Source organism: Rhinopithecus roxellana, chromosome 2, assembly GCF_007565055.1.
Source record: "Rhinopithecus roxellana isolate Shanxi Qingling chromosome 2, ASM756505v1, whole genome shotgun sequence".
In the NCBI taxonomy this organism is placed as follows: Eukaryota; Metazoa; Chordata; class Mammalia; order Primates; family Cercopithecidae; genus Rhinopithecus; species Rhinopithecus roxellana.
The window spans coordinates 11,289,510-11,316,082 of NC_044550.1; the positions used below are offsets into that span (position 1 = coordinate 11,289,510).

At 36.3% G+C, this 26,573-nt stretch overlaps 1 protein-coding gene across 1 annotated transcript; it reads right to left on the bottom strand.

Moving 5' to 3' along the window:
* Positions 1 to 6,437: 6,437 nt before the first annotated feature.
* On the bottom strand, positions 6,438 to 21,133 carry LOC104668837 (all-trans-retinol dehydrogenase [NAD(+)] ADH1B). The gene is made up of 9 exons (XM_010371630.2): positions 20,984 to 21,133; positions 17,624 to 17,725; positions 16,906 to 17,044; positions 15,064 to 15,151; positions 14,747 to 14,966; positions 12,675 to 12,935; positions 10,252 to 10,387; positions 9,532 to 9,670; positions 6,438 to 6,768 (listed from the first exon to the last, which is right to left on the bottom strand). The coding sequence occupies exons 1-9, from the start codon at positions 20,999 to 21,001 to the stop codon at positions 6,744 to 6,746; spliced, it is 1,128 nt and encodes a 375-aa protein (XP_010369932.1). The 5' UTR covers positions 21,002 to 21,133; the 3' UTR covers positions 6,438 to 6,743.
* Between the last annotated feature and the right edge of the window lie 5,440 nt (positions 21,134 to 26,573).

Consider the following 26,573-nt stretch of genomic DNA (forward strand, 5'->3'; position numbering starts at 1 on the left):
TATTAGCAGTGGGATTGGCTGTGTTCAGGTAGAGAAGATAGAGAACCCTCCTGTGAAGCAGGAAGTGGTCAGTGCCAGGAGAAAGTTAAACGTGGAATCAAAAGAGGAAGATCCTACTTCGTCTTTGCGTTTTGCATTCTCAGCTCTTAACTCAATGAGTGGCACAGGGTGAGTGCTCAGATATTTGTTGACTAAATTAAATGAATGACATCTAATTTGAGAGTGAGGAAGCCTTGAAAGAAAGATACTAAGATTTAGTAAGAAAGATGAGTTGCAATTGAGAGGTATAGATCCAATTAACATATGGACAAATAATCTTGAAAACATTTTTCTCCCCTAGTACCCCCTTTTATACATTTTTCTGTTTAATCCTCTCTCACACCCATAGACAGAGTATTTCAAGGAATTATAGCCACTATCACCTTGTTTTCAAGGCCCTAACGAATTTGGAAATGTGATATCCACTTATAAGCTTCCATCGCTTCATGAACACATGGCTCCGTGAACTGCCAAAAGCACTTTGGGACAAACTCCATAGAGTCAGGAGATCTTTCTTAATACCATCTGGCAGCTACTCTGTGCTTACTCTTTGCCCCACCTTCTAAAAGTTTAAATGGCTGTGGGGGGAAGAGCAGTTGTCACATGATTGAGTGTCAGTGTTCTAGTATCAGAGGGCCATGGCAGGCCTGGAGCAACATCTGGAATGTCCGAAGGTAACCCTGTCAATCTCTAGGGGTCACAGGACATCACTTTCCTCGCTTCTTTCTCTGTGTGTGTCTCTGTAAGCCAGCCCAATTCTATATTACATTTCCACCAAGTAGTATATCCTAAATTCAGCTTATCCAGAGAGATGATATGCTCGGTTCAGTTTGGGTCAGCAATCCCCTGTGTGCTAGGCAGAATAATGGCCCTCAAAGATGTCCACTCCTAACCCCTGGAATCTAGGATTATGTTGCTTTACATGGAAAAAAATGGATTTTGTAGATATGATTCAGTTAAAGGTCTTGAGATGGGAAGAGTAGCTTGGATTATCCAGGTGAACCTAATCTAATCTTAGGACTTCTTAAAATTGGAGAGCTTTTCCAGGTTGTGGTCAAAGAGGGAGATGTGTCTACCCACAGACCGTAGATGGCCATGTTTGCTACAGAGGTGTGTTAATTTTCTATTACTGATGTAACAAATTACCACAAGTGCTCTTGGAAGGTTAGTGGAAGGCAAGGACTGGCATTTCTAATATAATTATACAGGTAATGATGAGTAGTGTGAAGATGTGACTCCAAAGCCTCGAGAAGGACAGACTAGCATCTCTGTAAGAGATCCAACTGTCTCCTTTTCTCCATGGGCCAATAATTTACCTCAATCTAAGAAATAATATTGTAACTGGCAGAAAGTATCTTCAGTACAAATTCTTCATTTTGGGGGTTAAATTATTTGGCAAAATGGGAAGACTAATATTATTGTAAAGATTGCTAGAAAAATTGTAACATTTCATGTATGTGCATAAATAACAGTTTTTAAAGCATTTTTGGGGATGAGGTGCAAAATTAAGAGTGGGAGAGGGACTTTAGTAGCAATAAATAGAACTTGAGAATGAAATAGTTATAGAAATAATCTGTAGAATATTACAATAAATAGAATAAATTTTAAGTTCCCAGAGGAATTTTTGAAAATACCCACATTCAAAGCCATGAATTCTTACTCAATTAGCATTTCATTTTGATTTTGGTACTGAAGCCAAAGATGTTGAGGGACTGAAATGTTTGCTGGACTGGCTGTGGCTGTGGAGCCTGGAATCCTGCCATGAAGAGCATGTGTGAGACAGCAAAATGTTTGTGTACTTTCCTTATGTGAAGGAGTCGGGAAATAATCTAAGAAGCCCAATCCAAAAGCAAAGATGTTCCATCCAGTCTTCTCTGTTAGAGCCAAACTATAAACCATCTGAATGTTCCAAAAGTGTTGTGATGATGTATTGATGTATTTTAAATTATCCTGAAAATGTTCTTGGCAGATGCTTAAACGTGTAATTACTGAGATGATGTAGAAATGCAAAGTGTTTATTAAAACAATACAGAGTAATACAAATAGTATGGTTGTTGCAATATAAAACGATCTAAAAACTAAAGAATTCTTTAATGGTGGAGAGTTTTTCCCTTTTTGAATTTAAAACATAAATTTTTGTAAAAATCACAAATAATTACTGTTTATACCTAACATTTATGGAGTGCTGACTATGCTAGTTTTGGAGCATACATTGCCTCATTTAGTGCAATGTTTAGCATTAACTTACGACGTAAATACCATTGCCGTGAACATTGTACAGATGAAGACACTGAGGTTTAGAGAGATTGCATAAATTTCCCAATGTAATACAGCTAGTGGTGGGGCCAGGATTCCAGGAAGCCTAACTCTGGAGTTTAATAACCGAAAGAATAATAATAACTAATATCCTTGTCAGTCTCAGCATGTGCCAGTTGCTGTTCCAAATGGTTCAAATTATGTACTCATGTAAAACTCAGAATAACTCTATGAGGTATGTTCTACTATTATTTTCATTTTATAGACATATATTTTGTATGTGTATGTCAGCCTTAAAGCCACTTTTGAGTTTTTTAGCATATTTTTTGAGAACATGTCAACTTTATTTCCATTTAAATTGCTTGAGACACAGCATGATTGTTTATATAGTCACTGGAAATTTTATTCCCAGCTGTGTGTCTCCCTGGAGTCTTTGACTTCCATGTGGGGAGGAGGTGCTTTGTATCTGGACACACCTGCCATCCTGGCACCCCCCCCCTCCCACCCTCATCCTGGGGAATCCCTTCCCTCTCCCCAGGGTGAGAGCATCAACTTGTCAGATATCACATTTTCTTTGAATTAATTATCAGTTTGGGGGAACTTCATTAGTTATCTTCTGAAGAAAAGGTACACCAAGGCATACATTAATTGAGCTCTTTTATGCTTCTGTTGGATTTCTACTCTGCTATGATGATTTTCAATTCTCAATTGCCCTCTTGGGCCACGGAGTGTTGGCAGCTGGGCATGTGTCTTCTAAACAGAAAATTCCTAAATCATCTTTTGAAAAATCTGACGAGCCCAAGAGAACATACCCACCCTTACTGACTTTATATTCCCCAGCAATTAATCCCACCATATAGTTCTATAGCGAATCTCACATGACACAGATGCCACCCATGTTTCAGAGCTTCCCAATAGCTCATTAGTGCCCCATCCTGCAACAGAAGACACCCAAGATCATCAGACATGTGGAGTGATTCTAGCTTTGTAATAGGAAAGATAGAAACATAGCAAAGAAAATAGAAGTTAGAAGAAATAATTCATGAAGTGAAAAAATACAAAATATTTTTAAAAGCTTTTATTAATATTTGCAAAGAGAAAAGATATTATATACATGAAAGAAGACTATGATATCATAAAAATCTCTTGAGAATTGAGACCGGGTGCGGTGACTCACGCCTGTAATCCCAGCACTTTGGGAGGCCGAGGCGAGCAGATCACAGAGTCAGGAGATCGAGACCATCCCGGCTAACACGGTGAAACCCCATCTCTACTAAAAATATAAAAAAAAAATTTAGCCGGACGTGGTGGCGGGCGCCTGTAGTCCCAGCTACTCCGGAGGCTGAGGCGGGAAAATGGCGTGAACCCGGGAGGCGGAGCTTGCAGTGAGCCGAGATTGCGCCACTGCACTCCAGCCTGGGCGACAGAGCGAGACTCCGTCTCAAAATAAATAAATAATAAATAAATAAATAAATAAATAAAATAAAAATAAATAAAGAAAAAAGAAAAAGAAAAAATCCATTTATAAGCCACTTGGGAGAAAAAAGGCAAAATCCAGGATTACCCAGGTAACTCTAAAAGCTTGTTCGCATTAATCTTGCAAGTCCGGTAGCCAAAAATCTATTTGACCTTATAATAATTTCATGTTTAATAGCTCTAAATGTTTTCTATTAAGGCCTATGAGAATTTTCTTATATCCAGACTTGTATGTTTGCCATTGATAATCCTAGGTTCCTGAATGATCCAGTAAGAAAAACATTTCTATGACTCTATGAGCAATATCATCCCAAGGCTTTAGAGGTGGCTGTGATAGTTTATATTATTTTGACATTTATTTGGTCAGAATTTTTTTTAAGTAATTTTTTTAAGTAATTAAAATCTCAATTACAGTCCTTGAAATCCTCATTTCACAATTACATATACATGTTGGCAGCTTGAATCTTTCATTACTGTGTCTTTATAAGGTAAAAAAGTAATACAATCATAAATCTCATCATAACTGACAATATTGATGTGAAGCTCCTACAAATGATTAAAGAATGTGATTGACATTCTTGAAGAAATTGTTAAAGAAAGTTGATTGTCCTGCCTCTATTCAAGACTTTCAAAAATAGTATGTAAAGAAATTACATAATATTAGTTCAAAACAGTTACGGTTCAAAAGTTAACTTTAGTTCTTCAACTCTTCAGATCCAGGATTCTGAGGGAACAGCCTGTTTCACACATTTCTATGTCTCACTGCTCATATGAACCTATATACTAATAAATAGGAATTTTAATTTGTTTTGTTTTGTCTTCCACAAAAATTGGATCATATAATACGCATTATTCTGTACTTTGCTTTTTATACTTTCTGATGCATCATAGTAATTTCTCCAGATTTTTAGATACAATTTTTTTTTTTTTTGAAATGAGGACTTGCTTTGTTGCCCAAGCTGTAGTGCAATGGTGCCATCATGGCTCACTGCAACCTGTGCCTCCTGAGCTCCAGCGATTCTCCCACCTCAGCCTCCCAAGTAGCTGGGACTACAGTTATGTGCTACTATGCCTGGGTAATTTTTGTGTTTTTTTGTAGAGACAGATTTTTGCCATGTTGCCCAGGCTGGTCTCGAACTCCTGAGCTCAAGTGATCCACCTGCCTTGGCCTCCCAAAGCACTGGGTTTACAGGTATGAGCCATCATGCCCATTTCCCTATTTTTTAAAATAAGATCCACTTACCATTCAAAATAGGGAGTTATCATTCCTTATTCTGTCAATCAGTCAGAGAGTTTAAAAATTTTTGTTTCTTCTACAAGTAGGGCTGTAGCTAATAGCCTTGTTTCTATATTCTTATACACAGACAATTATAATTATAGAGTCGATTCCCAAGTATGTTATTGCTTGGGATGTGCATGTTTAAAATTTTAATAAAAATCACAAATTGTTTGTCAGAAACCTACAAAAATGCACATTTCTACCAACAGTGTAAGTTAATAAGTAAGCAGTAATATCTCATTTTGCTTTTTTTTTTTTTTTTTTTTGACCACTCCCAAGGCTCAGTGCCATTTAATACACTGTTTTGCCATTTTAATTTCCTCCTCCATGAATTTCCATCATTGTTCATTTTCCTCTTTGGTTGTCTATTTTTAAATGAAAAAGCACCAGGATTTTAGAAATATCTTTTTTTTGGTCATATATATGAAAACATTTTTCCTTGTCTATATTTTTAAATTATTTTTTAATACCAGAATTTAAATTTTTCTCCATGCTCAGAATTTCATTTCAAAAACGTTCATGATATTATTGAAGTCAACCCCCAACTTTATTTGTTTTCATATTTCATGAGAAGTCAAAGAATCAAAGCGATATATTCTCACAACCATGCACATTTTCTCCCTGTCTTCTTCGTTCCTGTGTCTGTCACTCTCATAATCCTGTTTCAGCACCTATGAAGGCACTTCTGTGCAATACTTGATTACAGACCTAGCCAATAATTTCTACACTGGAATATATATATATATATAGTAGGTGTTTGTGCCATTTCTCAGTTACCAATTTTGCATTCTGAGTTCACAGCATTTGCCACCCCATCTCTACACTTAAAGCCACCATATAGCTTTTAAATACTTTATATGCATTTTCAGTCATCATCTAAATAATCATGTATAGCCATAAACTAATACTATTTAGTCAATGAAGCACTTTCATGAGCAAAAATTACAAATTTCTTGAACATGATTCCGGGAATAGTTCAGTTTTTACAATTAGTAATTGAGCCTTTGTCATATGAGGCAAGAAATCTGCTATTATTTTTAAAAATCAATTGTACATCGACCATAAAGAAATAGTATAAAAGCCATAAAAACACTACACTTTATTGTAGTAAAATGTGGGACATTTTTTTGAATTCCCAAGAAATTTCTTGTATTTAGAACTCTTGGACCTTCACTACTTGTAAATGTGAATCTATCCTTTACCTTACCATAGCTTTTACCCTAGGGATTTGGTACATTTTATTTAAAAAAGGAAAATGCTGAGAGTGAAAATTGAGATAGAGGTAGGAGACTTCAAGCACAGTGGCCCAGCAGGTGTGTGTTCAGGGCAAGTGAAGGTTTCCCTCCACTGGATTCAATGACTAAAGATTATGAAGATACCAAAAATGCAAGAAGTCACAGGAAATATTTTTCCTCAATGGCAAAGATGACACAGTAGAATGGTTAAGAAGGACGGTTTATTGGTTTCAATTTCCCAGCTGATGTTCAACACTTTATTTAGTTCTCACTTGAATTTTAAATTTTTGCTTGAAAAATAATTTCCCATCAATTTCCATTTCTTTGGAAAGCCCCCATGTGTAATTTATTGAAAACATCTCTGAAGAGCAGAATTATGATATTTCCCAGCTGTTGCTCCAGATCATGTAGGGTGGAGGAGGCTGAAGACTGCTGCAAGGGAAGGCATCTGTATTGCCTCAAAACGTCAGGACAGTACGAATACTGCAATAGGAAAGAAGAGACTTGTTAACATTTAGACAACCCACACGCTTCCATGTGAGAGTCCAAGGAGCATCTGAATTGTTTTAGTGAAAATCTGTCTGTGATCCCAGCTACCCTATTTCCATCCCCATACATTTGGTTCAAGTCAAAGGAAGTTCATCTTTTTTGGTTTTCTTTTGTTTTTTTATTTTTATTTTTATTTTTTCTCCAATCTTAATCTCGCTCACAACATCCTGAATATGCCTGTCATTTAGACTTCAATACTACATTAGCATCTTCAAAAAATCATTTTTGCATGCCCACATCCCTAGTATAATAAGGAATATAAAACAACACTAGATAATAACTTGCAGTAAGTTCTTACTATTTGTCACATTCTTTGTGCATTTTCTTAAACTTCAACCTAAACATCAACACTAGGAGGCAGGTTTCCATATTATTTCTGTTTTAGAGATTATAAAAACTGAGACTTAGAAAGATTTATAACTTGCTCTGGTAGCACATCTAGTATGGAGTGTTGAGATTCAAACCCAAATACAAATTTGCAAAAATCATAAGATGATGGATAACTTGCCTGAAAGAACTGATAATTTAACAAAGTTAAGACCATGCTGGAAATTTAAAAGACCTTTGATACAGAGATGTTTAAGGATTCTCAGAAGTAGAGAATAAAGTCGATTTGTATTAATTCTAAGATTCTTTATTCTTCTGAAGATTACAAATGGAACATTTACACTAGAACTAATGCCTCTTCTATAAACCAACTTCTCATGAGTAAATATTTTTAGAAAATGATGGTCTTTGTGACTCTTTAATAATTTTAATTTTTAACATATATGTATATGCATATGCATATATGAGAAAAATATATGCACATAATTCAGAGAATGCAAGACAGCAGGAAGAAGAAAGCAAAACTAATCCATAATCTCCCAACCTACAAATAACAATTCTCAATGTTTTCCTGAATTTCTATGAACTTTTTCTAGAAATATATGCATGTTTTACTGTTTTTGATGAAAAGTTGAGACATTGCATATACAATATATACAATTTATATTCTTCATTAAATGAGCCTAAAATTAAATCATGAGAATATCCCAATGAAGTCATTTCTTTTTGGTGGTTTCTTTCATTTCTAATAGATGACTGGAATTTATGAATTTATTTTCCTTGTGTTGAACTTTAGAATGTTTCTGAAGTTCTAACGAGTAAACATATATGTATGTTTGAATAGTTGATTATTTCTGTAGAATAGATTTCTAGAAATGGAATTGTTAGGGCAAATGATTCAGTTATTTTTTTAAGGGTTTCTGATGCATATTACCAAATTGCTTTTCCAGAAGTATGTATCAATTTCAAAGTACATGAAAGTGCCGAACTTACCTTATTCTTACCAACATTCAATATTACAATTTTAAATCTTTGCTTATTGATAGGATTAATTATATTTACATATGCATATTACTATATGACATTCTCATAAAATGAATTTAGGCATGCTTCATGACTTCTTATGTTGCTCAACACTGTCCTCCGGTTTTGTTCATCTCTATATTTGCCATCATCTTTTCAATCTTATGATGATGATCCCAATGATGATGTCAATGATAATAATAATGACAATGATAACTACCCTTTGATGACTACTGTTTTCCATATGTACATGCACTCTTGAGGGGCAGTAGAAAGTGAATAGATTTGCTAATAACAAGATCTACTTTTGAATCCTGGCTCCCCTTACTACCACTTGATGATTTTGGCAAAGTCATGTCTTCTCCATGTCTCTGTTTCTCTTCTCTAAGATAGTGAGATAGAGACTGACACTGAGCATTGTCTGGGTATCACATGAGATAATGCAGGTAAGATACTTAGTAGAACAGCCGGTGGTCTGTGAGTGCTAGTTTCCTTCCTTCCTCAAGAATGTTGTCAGTTAAAGTATCTAGTATAATGATTGTGTGAATGCCAAAGAAACACTATTTAAAGTTGAAAATCTCAGGAAAATAGGTGTGGGATAGCAGAAAAATCTCAGACTCTGGACTAGAAGACAAAGGTTAGATATAACTGCATGTTTCCAGTTGTGCCGCATGTAAATGCAGGTGACAAAATGCATTTTATTAGCTGGTTGTAACTGTTAAATATTAGAGATAGGAAATAGAATTGGCTTATTTTTCTAAGCTTCAGAGAAAATGTACGACAAACATTTAAAATAGTGCTTAGTACTCTTTTACGCTAACTTTTATTGTTAAAAAATTTTCCTTAAACCATAAAAGAAAAAGAGAAAAACTAGTATTATCTACCTAGAAAACAATCCCAATGTAGTTCCACCTACTCCTGCAATGAAAATGTTGAGGATGTCCTGAAAATTATTTAAATATGCAGACACTTAATGTCAGCTTTAAATAGGTAGAAGGAAGAGGATTCAAAGTCACCATGTTATAATTATGGTTGTTTAAATAGACTTGTTTTTTGTGATTTTTTTTTTTGGCAAATGTGAGTGTTCTCTTTTAAGGAAGGCTGAGTGGCTCAGATCATTCAGATTTGCAGTAATCAACATAATTTGACTTCAGCAGAATAGGAAATGCAAAGCAACTGTTTTTAGCTTCTTACAGTATGATCCTACAAGCGCTCCATGCAAAGACTGAACAGGTAATGGAAAACCAAGAGACTATTTTTTCTCATCCTTCCACCTTTTTCATTCTCTGCTAGACAATCCCCTGTAGTAGAAAAAAAAGCAAAACAGAAAACTAACTTAAAATCTACCTTTTCCCAGAGTGAAGCAGGTCAAAGCCTTCATTTATTTTTTCAAAAGGTAAAACATGGGTTATTAATGCATCCAGTGAAAACTTCTTAGCCATAAAATCAGCCACAAGTTTTGGGATACCTTCTTTACTCTTAAAGCCTGAAAAGAAGACAGTATCATTGTTGGATTCGACCAGGGTCAGTAGAAGAATTGAAGAGATTTTCCATATAAATGAAAGTTTAAAAAAGGTGCTGCATTCCAGACTGCTATAACTGAGGATAAGAAGAGATGGAGTACTTCAATATGCTTTTACAGTGCCTTGACATAAAAAAAAATCACAGTTAAACAAAGTTTCTTAGTTCTTTTGTCTCTCACATAGAAATAATGCTACAGATGTTTATGCCCAAAGTAGAGGAGCAAATTTATCAGTTCTCTAAATTTGGGTGTAGATATGAAATATTGTTGTAGATTTCCATGTTCTACTAAAAATGTTCATGCCTTACACAGTCACAAGTACAAAAACAGATGGAGATGAAAGATCCTGGGTTATGGTGACAACAGAAAAGTTTATACTGGGACCTTCTGTCTGCATTGTTTCCATATCTAGTTGATTTGGAGACTAGATAGAAAAGGAATTTTAATTTATTTTTGATTTGTTTTCAAAACCTCACCTTGTCAATTGTAGAAGTAGAGATATATTGATGTTAATGAGAATTTGGCACTTGAGCCCAACTACATACCACCATAAACAGCCCCCTTCCAGGTGCGTCCAGTCAGTAGCAGCATAGGGTTTATCGAGAGGTTCTGGGAATCAGGAGGTACCCCTACGATGACACTTGTGCCACATGCCTCATGACAACATAACAGGGAAGCCATCTGGAATAAAGTGAATATTTGGCATCTTTAACGTGGAGTCGCATAGTTCCTACTCATAATGCACAATATCATGTATTAGGCTTAACTGGATTATGAGTGTGTAAAGAGATCATGTCTTTTGCTCCTTCATTCCCCTTTTTTGCATAGGATAGTACTTTGGATTTAGGAAATGCCCAGAAAGTGGTTTTTTTTTTTTTTAATGAAAGAATGAATGAATAAATTGGAGTGCACTTAATTATTCCTAATAAAGGAATAAGGAGGCAAACATCATTATAAACATACATAAAGCAAAAAATTTCATCATCACGTAATTCTCAGGTGATCTGTGAGCTGGTTAATTCATTTTTCATTGATTTATTACACAGGTATTTTGAACCCAGTACTTTCAACCAGATATTTTGACGGTGAACAAGATAAACGGTTATATCATTGCAATTTGTCTCTTGTCCACTGACGGTCTCCCTCTTGAGTGGATTCCTATTCTACTGTCCATTTCTCAAATGGACATGTTTTAAATATTGTTTTATTACCTCCCCAAATACATATTGGTTTTACATTAAAATACACTGATTATTTGGAAACCTCAAGAGACAGTTCAGAAAATGTTTTCTAGTCAGCTTCTGGAACACGTTCTGTAGTTAGAAAATGGTTTAGGATCCCCGTAGGTATATAATGATTAGTTCTTTGATTTTGGATCCTGACCATTGGAAGACCACACATCCTCAGAACATGTGGCTGTCAGACATTTGGTATCTTGAGATAAGGTACACTCGAGTTCCACATGAGAAAATGGATGAAAATGTAGAAAAAGAACATAAGGAGAAAAGCTGTAGCCCTGGAAAAAGTTGAATTCTTTTGACATTTTATTCCTCTGTGGCATCTGTTCCAGGCCAAGGCTGCCGAGAGCTTTGATCTTAGGGTGCCCCTCCCTGTTACCCACACTGCTGGACCTCTAGAAAACCTCAGCAATGGAAATTTGTTGGTTTCTGGAGACTTTTTGAGTAGGATTCTAGAGAATTCTGGGTAGGTGAAATATATCTAGAGATGTGTTTCCCACTGCAATTGATATTTGTAACTGGTTGGAAGAAATACCATGTAATAAGCCAAAGGTAATGTAAGCACTGCAAGACTGGAAATAGTATTTCATATCAATAATGCCAACTGAGGCTGGGTGTGGTGGTTCGTGCCTATACTCTCAGTACTTTTGGAGGCTGAGGTAGAAGAATCGCTTGAATCCCGGGGATTGAGGCTGCAGCAAGTTATAATTATGCCACTGCACTTCAGCCTAGGTGACAGAGTGAGATCCTGTCTCAAAAAAAAAAAAAGCTGGTGTTTATTGGGAGCTTACCATATGACAGGCAGCACTGTGCTAAGTATATCACATGCGTTGTCTCATGTAATCTGTAAGGAATGCTATGAGATGCATAGCTTTTAAACTTTGTGGGTGGTAAAGTCTACTGACTTTTCTTCTTTTTTCTTTTTTCTTTCCTTTTTTTTTTTTTTTTTTTTTTTTTTTTGAGATATAGTTTCACTATGTCATCCAGCCTGGAGTGCAATGGAGCGATCTTGGCTCACTGCAACCTCCGCCTCCTAGGTTCAAGTGATTGTCTTGCCTCAGCCTCCCGAGTAGCTGGGATTGTAGGTATGCGCTACACCACCATACCTGGCTGATTTTTGTATTTTTAGTAGAGACTCTGGACTTTTCAAAGTATTCAGTCCAACTAGTATTGGGTACTAGCTATGTGCCAGGCACTGTCCCGTTTCTGTGATAAAATACAGTGATGTCTAAAAGCAGTCAATTTCCTTAGGGCATATTTTTGTTAATAAAACAGCAGTTGGCCTAAAATTGCTCATTTCTTTTGCTCAAATAGTAACATGTTTAAAATTTGGAATTTATTAAGAACATATGCAAAATTATTAAACCATTTTTTAAGAATGTGGGAGAAAAATAAAACATTTCAATTTGAGAACAGAATTTGTATTATTTATGTTTACTTGAACTTACAGTTTTTAACTAAAAATTAATAAAGTAAATCTGTAATTGCTCAGTTAAGAAAAACAAGCCCTTTGCTTTTCCTCTAGAGGAAATATGACTTGAGACAGATTTGCATAGTTGATGGAAGAAAAGATTTCTCATAACAAAAATTAAACAAGCCAGGTAACAGATGATGGGAAATTTCCATTCATCATTAAAAATATCCTTTATATACAAAACATATATTCTGCAGCCTAAATGCATCCTCCAGGTTGCAGAGGCAGAAATCTCAGGGCATGTCATGGTACATACCATGGTGTCAAGCCGACCGATGACTTCAAACGAAAAATCCACACCTCCATCAGTCATTTCCTTTAGCACCTCCTGGATGGGTTTCTTGTAGTCTTGAGGGTTGATGCATTCAGTGGCACCCAACTCTTTGGCCTTTGCAAATTTGTCCTTGTTGATGTCCACTGCAATGATTCTGGCTGCTCCAGCTGCTTTACAGCCCATAACAGCAGATAGGCCGACCCCTCCCAGGCCAAACACAGCACAGGTAGAGCCTGGGGTGACCTATGTTTTCAGAAAATGCAAAAATGGATTCAGTAATGATTGTTAGAAAGTGCCTAAGCTTTATAAAGTGTCATGTCTACGTGTTTATCAAGAGCTACTTAGACTCTTCTGTCCAACCTTTTATCAAAACCTCTTCTGGCTTCAGTTGCTTTATTTTTAAATTCAAAAGGATGAACTAGTTGAGTGGTTCTCAAACTGCTGCATATTAGATTCATCTGGGGAGCTTTACAAACTCTCCCACCATCCAGGTCACAGCCCATGTCAATTAAATGAGAATCTCTGCAGGTGGAACTCAGTCCCCAGGTGACTCCAATGGGAACGTTAGGCTGGGAACCCGAGGACTGGATGATCTTTGAGATCCAGATGGCAGTGATTACAGTCTTGAAGGGACTCTCAATTGCTGAAATCCCATGATAGTCAGCTTCAATATCTCACACATACACCAAGGCAATATTTGGAAAATAAAATAAGTGGAAAAGGCTACTCCAGGAGACTGAAAAATATTCCACTTAAACTCTCAGTAATTAACGCCTTGGTTCATTTATGTTCAGTAGTTGTGACCCATATATCCCTGCTTTAAAAATACACTAGTGAACAACACAGCAATGAAACGTTTGTCTATATGTCAATAATAAATACAATCTACTGTTATGAGTAGCCTCATCTTCTGTCTTGGGTAGGCTCTCTTTGACCACCTGCTAAGACGGATGAGGCAAATGAACAAGGTACTAAGTGCTAAAGTCAGAAATTTGGAAAAGATGCCTTCTGAATTGTTTTTTTGGTTGGCTAGTGATTATTTATTAAACCTAGTCTCCCACAGTCAGTCTTCATTGTGGGTGACATGCTTTCTTGTCCCGAGTAATCTCATCCTTATATTCCCTTAAGGGTATCTATTCACTCATTCATTCACCAAGTGTTAGTCATACTATGGGGACAACACCATTTTCTACCTTACTTAGAAAAATACAAGACTCGTGACTGTGATTTTAAAACACTAATAATTACGTATTGCGAGCTAAGATTCAGCAGGAGATTTGAAAAAGATATTTTAATCTCAGCTCTCATATTAAAAAGGTATTTTAGTCTCAGTACTGAGACTTTGAGCAATTATCTTCATTACTCTGGACCTCGGTTTCATAAAATAAAGCATACTACTAGATTTTCAGCCTACTCAAATGAGGAGCCTTTAAAGAATTTCTGCTTGAAATTTACCACTTCTGAAGTATATGTGTGTGTTCATGGCAGGGGAGTTAGTTTTAGCAGTGAAATCCCATAATGAGTGAATTACGCATCACTGAAGCTTCATTACTTTCCGTGTAAGAATCCACAGAGTGGGTGAGCCTTGGTTTGGAAGTGCATCAGGTAAGGTTTTGGACTCTACTGTTGATCCTAATTCTGGGAGTAGAGGATCCACAGACTAGATGCTCCTCAAGGGCAAATGCTTATTTCATTTACTTTTGCTATGTCAGAAGCTAGCAGAAACTCTGGTGCCTGAGGCACATATAAGTGCTCTCTAATTGTTGAATGAATTACTAAATGAGTTCTCAGGCCTAAAATTTCATGCTCCCATAAACAGCAAATTCAGAAGACAAATTATTGTAAATGACATCTTTACTCTTAACAACTTTTTATCTGCAATAAATTGGTGAAATTTCTAGCATGTGCTCTCAATTCTTTCTGGGCCGTTTTTCTACTCATAATTGACATTTCAAATCTACAGAAATAATCTATGATTCTTGCAAGAAATTGGTTCCCTTTTGGTTCCTGACAGTCTGCATGTAAGCAGTTTTCTCATCCATTGTCATTCCCACCTTGGCAACATTAACTGCAGACCCATAACCAGTCGAAAATCCACAGCCAATGAGGCAGACTTTCTCCAGGGGCGAGGCTGCATCAATTTTGGCCACTGCATTCTCATCCACCACCGTGTACTGGGAGAAGGTGCTGGTGCCAAGGAAGTGGTGAATGGGCTTCCCCCTGCAGGTGAACCTCCTGGTGCCATCCTGTAGGGTCCCCCGAGGATTGCTCAAACTGGGCAGTGCAATATACAGACACACAAAGACTTGAGACAGGAGTATAACTAATGTGCAAACTCAAAGTCTGTGCAAAGAGAGCATCAGAAACCTACTCATTTTTCAAACAGTAGTTGCCTTCTGGGCTTTTACAAACTCTGCATTTTCCACACTGAGGAGTAAAAAGCGGGATGACTTTATCACCTGGAGAAGAAAAAAACAAGTTCTTCTTAAATTTCTATGCAGGAATTAATACCGCAAAAACTTAAAGCTCAGGTGTATTGATTAGAAGCATGTTTCTTTAACAGTCTTTAAGGAATAGAGTTCGATCATAACTATGTCATTTTTCAATGCCTGCCACAGCATTGTTTTCAGTTTGGGTTTATAAGTGCCTGAGGATTCCTAAAGAGAAAACGCAAATGTGGGAGACCCCACAAATTAAAAAAATTGCTTCCTCTGTATTAATAGTTAACTTTTACGCAGTGTACTGATTTCTCCTGGAGGCTTTGCAAATATCATTTTATTTAAATCTTAACTAATTAAATCTTAAATATTCTTACTACAAATATAAATTTTAGTTGAAAGTCGTCTATTATAGGGCCCGTAGATATTGGGAAGATCTGGTATTTTGTAAAATATTGATTTACAATACATACGAGAATTTTGAATCAATTCTTGGCTTTTCAAAGTGACTGTGCTTATCTTTTTTATGAAATGAATGCTTTAAAAAAAATCCTAGGTGTTTTTTCTTTTTTTTTTTTTTGCAGAAAAACCAACAAAAATGGGACAAAGAAGAATTCCAGAAATTTCTCTGAAAGCTTCAGCCCTTCACAACAAGTTAGGCACTTTCTTTTAGGATAAGAATTGACTTACAAATATTTTTAGCTGATAATTTGTGAATTATCTACTTTTCCTGTTACGGTGGAGGGAGTAGGGGTAAAAAGTAAGGCTGTCATTTTGTTGTTAATTTATTTCTAGCTAAAGGAAATAGAGCTAAAACATAATTTGGACAGTTTATTTTATTATTTTCTGTTCACAGTTTAAATTGGTATTTGGTAAGGGGGCAGGGTGAATCTACAGGCTAAAGTGATTTTTAAGAATTAAACGTAATTTTTATTTTTAATCACCTATGCTATACATTTCACATGATCAAGAAAAATGGTTGGTGCATTAACATTTTATAGGTAAAGTTTATGTGAAAATGATAGTATGGCAATGTCCTAGTTATTAACCCTTTGCTTCTAAAAGTATTTATATTAATACATAAGATTAGGATAAAATAAATATTGAAGATAAAATAATTAGTAATCTGTAACCAGTTGCATTTAAGCATGGCTAAAGGTAATAAGGCAGATATTGTTGATGGTGGGACATTTCCTTCCATGTTTCTTTCATTTCCTTTAACCTAGCCTGTTTCATTGATTCCATGCTCAGGAAGAGAGACCATGTTGGAAGAGGAAACTGGTGAAGGAGCAGCATAGGTCACCTAAGAAAAGGTCATGTTTATTCAGCCGTAACCACGCAGCCTCCATTTTGTGAACTCAGCACAGAACAGTTTCTATATTTAAGATTTTTCCCTCCTCCCCTTTCTACTTCTGTCTGGGCCCTGACAGAAGACAGTGTTCAGCAACACTCACACGGAAGTTATTAGGTTATGAATACCACACTGGTAGGCACTGTGTCCCTTTTGATCCTCACGTATATCCAGGCTCTAATCTGGTGCCTGGTGTCTAGCAGATGCTCAGTACATAATGGTTGAAGGGTAGAATACATGCGTGCCTGAAGACATACATGCTTGAGTCAGGCAGGCAGAGAGGGAAAGAGGAAACCCCTGAAGTCCTGGCTGCGCAGTGACCTTCTGGAAGCCCTTTTGTCTCTCGTTGCCTCGGTTTCCTCATCCAGGCTGGGAAATCCTGGGATGGTGAACCAAGCATGTTCCCTGAGTGTGAATCCTGTACCTGGTTTGACTGTAGTCACCCCTTCTCCAACACTTTCCACGATGCCGGCTGCCTCATGGCCTAAAATCACAGGAAGTGGGGTCACCAGGTTGCCACTAACCACGTGGTCATCTGTGCGACAGATTCCTACAGCCACCATCTACAGAATAAAGAGAAGATATTCAGATTCAGAAAAGATTGTAACTAGATAAATTTAACATACCCGGATTCCTGAAATTGTGCTTCTAAAATGTATTCAAGGGTTTTGCTATACTCCCTACTATTCCTAAATATGAAAGATTCGGTTTATCCTCAAGGTTATTCAGTCTAAAACTCTTCTCTACCTTCCCTTCTTGAATTAACCAATTCAGAATAATCTGAAATATTTAAGTCATATACAAGAATGCACGCTTTAAAAAACATAAGTAGAAATAGCAAAGTAACACATGGAAAATAATGTTAATTGATTTTGAAGTATTGACAAATATCCTTTGGAATTTTTTTCTGTACAAACATATAAATTCTTTTGTATTTTACTGGAATTATACTGTATGTACTCTTTGATCACTTTTTAAACATTTAAAACTTATATTTATACCTTTCCTTGACAACAAATGTAATTTTATTTTCTGGATGATCATGTAAGATATGCCTCTTAGCGGATTTTTTGATGTTTCCATTTTAATAGTCTCTGAATTTTTTAAATGTAAAATGAAATACAAATGGAAAAATACTTCACCTTAATGCGAACTTCATAAGCCTTAGGAGGTGCAACCTCCACATCCTCAATGGAAAAGGGTTTCTTTACCTCCCATAGCACAGCTGCTTTGCATTTGATGACCTAGAAAATCAAACAGAGAGATGGTGACAGGGTTTTCCCACTCTTGAAGTCAGAAATTGTGTCTTTTCATCTTTGTACATGTAATATTGGGTCCCATGTCTGGTACCTAACAAGAGCTCCATGGAAATGAAGTACTCTGGTTTATAAAGAGAATAAAAGTATCTTTTTAAAAAGCAATAACATAAGGAAAGATAAACAAAGTATAATAAGACATTGAGGAAAACGGAATATATTTATTTAGGCCATTCTTATGTTGTTGTATTTTTCTCTGAAGGTGTTTATTCCTGATATTTCCTAATGCTGTCCTGAAAATGCTTGTTTACCCACAACTATAGGCTGATACATGAAGTTAGAAGTCACTTTTATTTTGCTGACAGAGTCAGTGTCTGTTTACATAAAATAAACTGCTTTCTTGCTCAATTTTCTGCTTAGGCCAAAAGGATCTGACTCTATAAGAACAGTTCTACAGGTTTACCTTCCTACGTACGATGATATTTCTTTCTCTCTCTATTTGCTTATTGTCCTCTTTTAATTTTCTCTCTCCACCACTTCTGTGTGCTACTTGTTTCCTACTCATTTGAAACTTAGCTTTGGCAGCCTGTTTTGTAATCTAATTTACGTGTAGAGACTCCTTCCAGCTTAGATTTGAGCCAAATATTATAGAGATTAGAGTTGGTGGTGTGTGTGTGTGCATGCGCACATGTGTATGTGTATAGACTCAGACCCACACATGTATATTTTAAAACTGGAGAAACAGTGTGTTTGAATTTCTGTCTAGCAGAGCTTATCCATAGATGTTCTTAAAAAGAAAGTTCAGCATATATTTCTAGTGCTTGGCAGTATACTGTAAAACCCATCTTCATTGTGGTAAAGCATGTATAGTTTGCAGAGCCCTTTCTAGAAAGAATCAACATAATTGCAAATATAATTAAAAAATACAATTGAGATTTATTTTTCTGCCAATTCATTTCATTATTTATTTGCCAAATTTTTCAACTTTGTAGGATGTTCAACATGGTCAATGCCAAAATAAATATCAGAATACTTAGACAGAAGGTACTAATAGTAGGAAGTTTCTTATTATCAGGTGCTTATGATGTGACAGGCACATTGTGGCCTGTGCTGGGTAAATTATATCCATTATTTTTATTTTTATTTTAAAATTTATCCATTGATTGGTTTTTAATTGCAATAGTTTTTGGGGTTCAGGTGGTTTTTGGTTACACGGATAAGTTCCTTAGTGGTGATTTCTGAGATTTTGGTGCACCCCTCACCCGAGCAGTGTAAACTGAACCCAATATGTAGTCTTTTATCTCTCATTCCCCCTACTGCCCTTTTCCCTCAGTCCCCAAAGTCCATTATATCATTCTTATCCTTTATGTCCTTACAGTTTAGCTACCACTTTTAAGTGAGAACATTGGATATTTGGTGTTCCATTCCTGAGTTACTTCACTTAGAATAATGGCCTCCAGCTCCATCCAAGTTGCTGCAAAGGCCATTATTTCGTCTGTTTTACAGCTGAGTAGTATTCCGTGGTGTACATGTACCACATTTTCTTTATCCACTTGTTAGTTGATGGGCATTTAGGTTGATTCCATGTTTTTGCAATTGCAAATTGTGCTGCTATAAACGATGCGCATTATTTTTAAACCTGACAAGGCTGCTACCAGGACAGTACTATTGAATTATTGGCTTATTTTACAGCTGAAATAATTGAGGATCAAATGACTCAGTGATTGAATAATTTTCCCAAAGTCTGAAAGCCAGCTGTACAGAGAATAACAATTAATCTAGCCTCACATTTTCAGTACTCTGTGATGTTAAAAGTTAGCAAAAAGTTAAATAGCAATAATAATAATAGTGGCTAATATTTATTTAAATATTAGTATTTAATAGTGGCTAATATTTAATCATGTACCAGATATGATTCTAAGTGCTTTACAGTATTCATTTTATTCTCAAAACTACTTCATGAGATAGATGTTAGTGTTGTCACCATTTAGCATTTGAGGGAAATAAAATGCAGGATGGGTAAACACAAATGAAATGCTTTCAAAAAGCTAAGTTATTGATGTTGCACCCAAGAGGGGAGGATTGTCTATTTCATCAGTTATTATTTTCATTAATATAGTTGGTTTATACTTTTGCTCTATGAACTTATTATTTCTTTTAAGTTGAGTTTGGTAAATTTGAATTTTCTTTTTTAGTAATTTTCTATTAGGAATGTAAATATTAATTAGTAATCAATGGAAGTAAAGTGAGGTGGAATAAGAACAGTAACAATGGGCTATTGGTGATTTCCAACTGGTCTTATTGATATGAGCCTGTTTGTCACACAACGTAGAGAGAAGCCTCAGAACCTTTAAATTGAATTATCATGGTGAGATATTTTACTGTGTGGTACACTCCTAACACAACAAACGACTGGAAATACTTGCACAGGTTTATGTAATTAAATAATTAAAAAATATCAATTGATTATATTGAATGACCACATGCACCTGTAAACACATTGAACAAATAAGAGCAAATTTATAGAAGAAAAAAACAAATATCTGTATTCCTAGTGGTAAGTGATTCGAATTGTATTATTATTCAAATTGTATTATTAATTTTCTGTGAAACCATATTAACTTTTAAATGGGGAAGATACTGTTCCATAGGATTTTTGTGGAAATTCCCTGAATTGTATCATAATGGACCCCTTTTAATCAGAATTTGCATGTTGATGTCTTGCTTAACCTTGATGATTCTAATGCTGTGAGATCAAAGAGCATTCTGTAAGATATTTTATAGTAAGGCTGAGGGATATTTCAGTCTTCTGAATCAAATTCCTCTCATCAAACTTCTATCAGACAACTTTCTTGTGTTCATAAAAATATGAATACAAATAACACATTTGAATTATGGTATCTTATTATAAAGATAACTTGCGATTAAAGACTTTTCTAACTTTAGATTTACAAATCAGTCATGATTAGCTTGGAATAAACTATCATTTTTGCAAATTTATTTAATGTAGGAAATAAAGACTTAATAGATACAGGTTTTATACATTCCTGTTAACGATGTTTAAGAATAGCTTATTTCCACTGCAGTTCAGTATACATTACATATTGAGGTGTATATTGCACATCATATTTCAGTGTATCATTTCTAACTTAGATAATAATTTTAAATTATTCTTCAAATACTGTATTCCTTTCTTTGTTATATTGATGAGAATATATTACCAAGAGTAATATATTTTTTGCTTACTTTTCCTGCTGTGCTCATGTTGTTTCTGTCTTCTCTGCAGACCAGGAGACTGGTGAGTCTTTGTGGATTTCTTCTCTGCTTGAGTGTATAAAGCAGATATATTGCACAGACATTTATTTTGTTGCTTGTGTAACATCCAATTCCAATTCCACACGTGACCGATGTCTTTAAGCCACACCCATTGGATTATTCTCAGACTGTCAAAACAAAGAAAAGGGTACTGAACCAGCCGTCAAAATATTGACTTCCAAATTCCAGATAAGATTTTGTTTTCATTAGGTTAAATATTAAGTTAAAGTGATAAATTGTAATCACTTTCTCTTTTCCTCACTCTCCCCGCAGCCTCTGGAATTCCTTGTTTCTCTTCTCTCACTCCCACATTGGTCCTTTTACCTTGTATTCCCTTTGTCTGCACTAAGCTGTAATTTTGAATCCACATGGGGCGGCTAGGAAGGAAGAGGAGTAAGGAAACAGGAAAAACGAAGTAGAGCAGAGAGAGCACCCTCGTTGTCTTTACAGCAGAGGATCAGACTCCCAGTTAGTCACAGCAAAGGGGATCACTGTGCCTGGCAATTCTGCTTGACTCAAAACTAGTAAGTATGGACTGAACCCCTCCCTGTGTCAGGCACTAAGTTGGGTCCAGTGGAGTAGCAGTGATGAATTCAAGACATGACCTCTGCCTGTGCCAAGAGACAGTATGGGGCAACAGTGATGGCATGGCTTTTGGGACCAGGCCAACCCTATTCCTTACTTGTTCTGTGTGTTTGGATTTATTATTTCACTGAATTTTTTTTGCCTTAGTTTCCTTATCTGTAAGATGAAGATGAATAATAGCATCATTTTAAAGGACTGTTTAGTGAATAAAGGAAATAATCCATGTGAAACATTCATCATGGAGTTTGGCAGATAGGAGTACCCTCCAAAATGTTAGCTGCAATTATTATTCATAAAGGGAAGTTCACGATTTATGGGGAAAAGACACACAGGCAACCAAGTCTACATATCAGCCTGGCTGGGAAGTGCCCTATCACAGGGATGAGTTAGTGCTTTGGGAACAGAGACAGAGGTGCTATTCAGAATGAAGGACTCGGGAGACATTGTAGAGGAACAGGCATTTGAGGTAGATTTTAAATAATTGTGAGAAATGGAGCAAAATCCTCACTGGATCATTTCCATTGCCCTTTGATTAATGTAACAAGTATCCTCATGACTTTCCAAGAATAGGAGTTTGATTTTTCTTTTATTCACACTTGGAGGCATCATAAAACTACACAGGCAACTATTTAATTAGATATAGTCTGTCAATATGAACATGTTAGCATAAAGGACAGATTTCTCTAAAATTGCCAAGGGAACACTTCAGTAAGCTTTAATTATGTAGGCAATGAGACTCACACCAAGACCGAGAAACATTCACCCAATACAAAAGCAAAGGAGGTCCTGTGATTTCAGTTGCTTCTCATTTGGAAAGGTATGAGGGAAAGGAGATAGCCCCAGATAACCTGGCTTTAGCCTTCTCATCCAACTATTTCTCCCCATTCTCCAATACAAGGCCTATGCTCTTTAGAAGCTTGTATCTCTGTGGTCCTCCAAAGAGAAATTCATTCTTCACTCAAGCTCTTGCTCATCATGCTCTTTCTCTTCTTTTCTGTCTCTTTGGCCCAGTCAAATCCTACCCAAACTTTGAGACCCACAACAAGGTCGCCCTTGTGGAGGTATATTAACTCCATCTCACAGTCGTGCTTCACTTCTCTCCATCCCTGTCATACTAGCATCCCTCCTGTGGTTTTAGGGTCTATTCCCTTTTGTTGCCATTTATATTTAGTGTAGAGACAAGTCTCCTAAATTCTACTGGAAATTTCTAGTCAGGGATGTTTTAAAATTTCATTTAAATCTTCAACTGTACCTAGTTTCATGTGTAGAATGAGTGTTTAATGAAAGATTGTTGAATTCTCGTGCTCCTTTATGTTAGGACAGGCACTGTTCTATGAGCAGTCCCATAATAGAGAAAATTCAGTGTCCCGTTTTTTAAGGGATTGCATATTAGCAGTGGGATTGGCTCTGTTCAGGTAGAGAAGATAGAGAACCCTCCTGTGAAGCAGGAAGTGGTCAGTGCCAGGAGAAAGTTAAACGTGGAATCAAAAGAGGAAGATCCTACTTCGTCTTTGCGTTTTGCATTCTCAGCTCTTAACTCAATGAGTGGCACAGGGTGAGTGCTCAGATATTTGTTGACTAAATTAAATGAATGACATCTAATTTGAGAGTGAGGAAGCCTTGAAAGAAAGATATTAAGATTTAGTAAGAAAGATGAGTTGCAATTGAGAGGTATAGATCCAATTAACATATGGACAAATAATCTTGAAAACATTTTTCTCCCCTAGTACCCCCTTTTATACATTTTTCTGTTTAATCCTCTCTCATACCTATAGACAGAGCATTTCAAGGAATTATAGCCACTATCACCTTGTTTTCAAGGCCCTAATGAATTTGGAAATGTGATATCTACTTATAAGCTTCCATCGCTTCATGAACACATGGCTCTGTGAACTGCCAAAAGCACTTTGGGACAAACTCCATAGAGTCAGGAGATCTTTCTTAATACCATCTGGCAGCTACTCTGTGCTTACTCTTTGCCCCACCTTCTAAAAGTTTAAATGGCTGTGGGGGGAAGAGCAGTTGTCACATGATTGAGTGTCAGTGTTCTAGTATCAGAGGGCCATGGCAGGCCTGGAGCAACATCTGGAATGTCCGAAGGTAACCCTGTCAATCTCTAGGGGTCACAGGACATCACTTTCCTCGCTTCTTTCTCTGTGTGTGTCTCTGTAAGCCAGCCCAATTCTATATTACATTTCCACCAAGTAGTATATCCTAAATTCAGCTTATCCAGAGAGATGATATGCTTGGTTCAGTTTGGGTCAGCAATCCCCTGTGTGCTAGGCAGAATAATGGCCCTCAAAGATGTCCACTCCTAACCCCTGGAATCTAGGATTATGTTGCTTTACATGGAAAAAAATGGATTTTGTAGATGTGATTCAGTCAAAGGTCTTGAGATGGGAAGAGTAGCTTGGATTATCCAGGTGAACCTAATCTAATCTTATGACTTCTTAAAATTGGAGAGCTTTTCCAGGTTGTGGTCAAAGAGGGAGATGTGTCTACCCACAGACCGTAGATGGCCGTGTTTGCAACAGGGGTGTGTTAATTTTCTATTACTGATGTAACAAATTACCACAAGTGCTCTTGGAAGGTTAGTGGAAGGCAAAGACTGGCATTTCTAATATAATTATACAGGTAATGATGAGTAGTGTGAAGATGTGACTCCAAAGCCTCGAGAAGGACAGACTAGCATCTCTGTAAGAGATCCAACTGTCTCCTTTTCTCCATGGGCCAATAATTTACCTCAATCTAAGAAATAATATTGTAACTGGCAGAAAGTATCTTCAGTACAAATTCTTCATTTTGGGGGTTAAATCATTTGGCAAAATGGGAAGACTAATATTATTGTAAAGATTGCTAGAAAAATTGTAACATTTCACGTATGTGCATAAATAGCAGTCTTTAAAGCATTTTTGGGGATGAGGTGCAAAATTAAGAGTGGGAGAGGGACTTTAGTAGCAATAAATAGAACTTGAGAATGAAATAGTTATAGAAATAATCTGTAAAATATTACAATAAATAGAATAAATTTTAAGTTCCCAGAGGAATTTTTGAAAATACCCACATTCAAAGCCATGTATTCTTACTCAATTAGCATTTCATTTTGATTTTGGTACTGAAGCCAAAGATATTGAGGGACTGAAATGTTTGCTGGACTGGCTGTGGCTGTGGAGCCTGGAATCCTGCCATGAAGAGCATGTGTGAGAGAGCAAAATGTTTGTGTACTTTCCTTATGTGAAGGAGTCGGGAAATAATCTAAGAAGCCCAATCCAAAAGCAAAGATGTTCCATCCAGTCTTCTCTGTGAGAGCCAAACTATGAACCATCTGAATGTTCCACGAATGATTTACTGATGTATTTTAAATGAGTTATTGATGCATTTTACGTTATTCTGATGATGTGCTTGGAAGATGCTTAAAAGTGTATTTACTGAGATGATGTGGGAATATCAAGTGTTTATTAAAACAATACAAAGTAATACAAATTATATGGTTGTCACAATATAAAAATATCTAATAGCTAAAGAGTTCTTTAATAGTGGAGAATGTTTTCCTTTTCAAAATTAAAAGTATATATTTTTTTAAAAAAAATACAACTGATTACTATCAATATCTAACATTCATGGAGTGCTGACCTTGCTCATTTCTGTGCACACATTGCCTCACTTATAGCAATGTTTAGCATTAACTTATCAGGTAGATACCGTTGCCATGCACATTTTACAGATGAAGACATTGAAGTTTAGAGAGATTGCATAGATTTCCTAACGTAACACAGCTAGTGGTGGAGCCAGGATCCCAGGAAGCCTAACTCCAGAGTTTAATAACCTAAATATCAATAAAATAGCTAATATCCTTGTCACTCTCAGTATGTGCCACTTACTGTTCTAAATGCTTTACAATTAACAGATCATGTAAACCTCACAATAACACTATGAGGCAGATTCTACTATTACCATTTTATAGAAAATGATATAACACATTAAAAATATGTATTTTGTATGTCTTCATCAGCCTTAAAGGCACTTTTGAGTTTTTTAGCATATTTTCCCAGAGCATGTCAATTTTATTTCCATTTAAATTGCTTGAGATATGGCATGATGACATAGTCCCTGGAAATTTTATTCCCAGCTGTGTATCTCCCTGGAGTCTTTTACTTACTCCCATGTTGGGAGGAGGTGGTTTGTATCTGGCCATGCCTACCATCCTGGAGCCTCCCCACCCTCGTCCTGGAGAATCCCTTCCCTCTTCTCAGGGTGACAGCATCAGCTTCTCAGATACCACATCATTCTTTGAATTAATCTATCAGTTTGGGGGCACTTCATTAGTTATCTTCTGGAGGAAAAGGTACACCAAGGGGTGAATTTATTGAGATCTTTTGTTTCTATTGGATTTCTACTCTGCTGTGATGTCTTAATTCTCAAGAATTTTTTATGGCATCATATTCTTCTTTCCTGTGTATAATATCTTTTTACAAATATTATTAACAGCTTTTAGAAAGATTTTGTATTTTTTTATTTCATGGATTGTTTCTTCCAACTTCTTTTTTCTTTGCTTTGTTTCTATCTTTCTTATTACAAAGCCAGAATCACTCCACATGTCTGATGATCTTGGTTGTCTTCTGTTGCAGGATGGGGCACTAATGAGCTATTGGGAAGCTCTGAACACACGGGTGGCATCTGTGTCATGTGAGATTTACTACAGAACTATCTGGTGGGCTTAATTGCTGGGAAATATAATGTCAGTAAGAGTAGGTATTTTCTCTTGAGCTGGTCAGATTTTTCAAAAGATGATTTTCAAAGTTTCCATGTAGAAGAAACATGACCAGCTGCCAGCACTCTGGGGCCCAAGAGAGCAATTGAAAATTCAAATATAAGCCACTTGGGAGAAAAAAGGCAAAATCCAGGACTACCCAGGTAACTCCAAAAGTTTGTTTGC

Bases quoted from the DNA above. Each gene is read 5' to 3' on its own strand.
- LOC104668837 (XM_010371630.2), bottom strand. The intron at 12,936-14,746 runs GTGGGAATGACA...CTGAAAACATAG, and splicing joins CTGCAGTTAATGTTGCCAAG to GTCACCCCAGGCTCTACCTG. The intron at 9,671-10,251 runs GTATGTAGTTGG...TCTTCTTTTCAG, and splicing joins GAAGGGGGCTGTTTATGGTG to GCTTTAAGAGTAAAGAAGGT.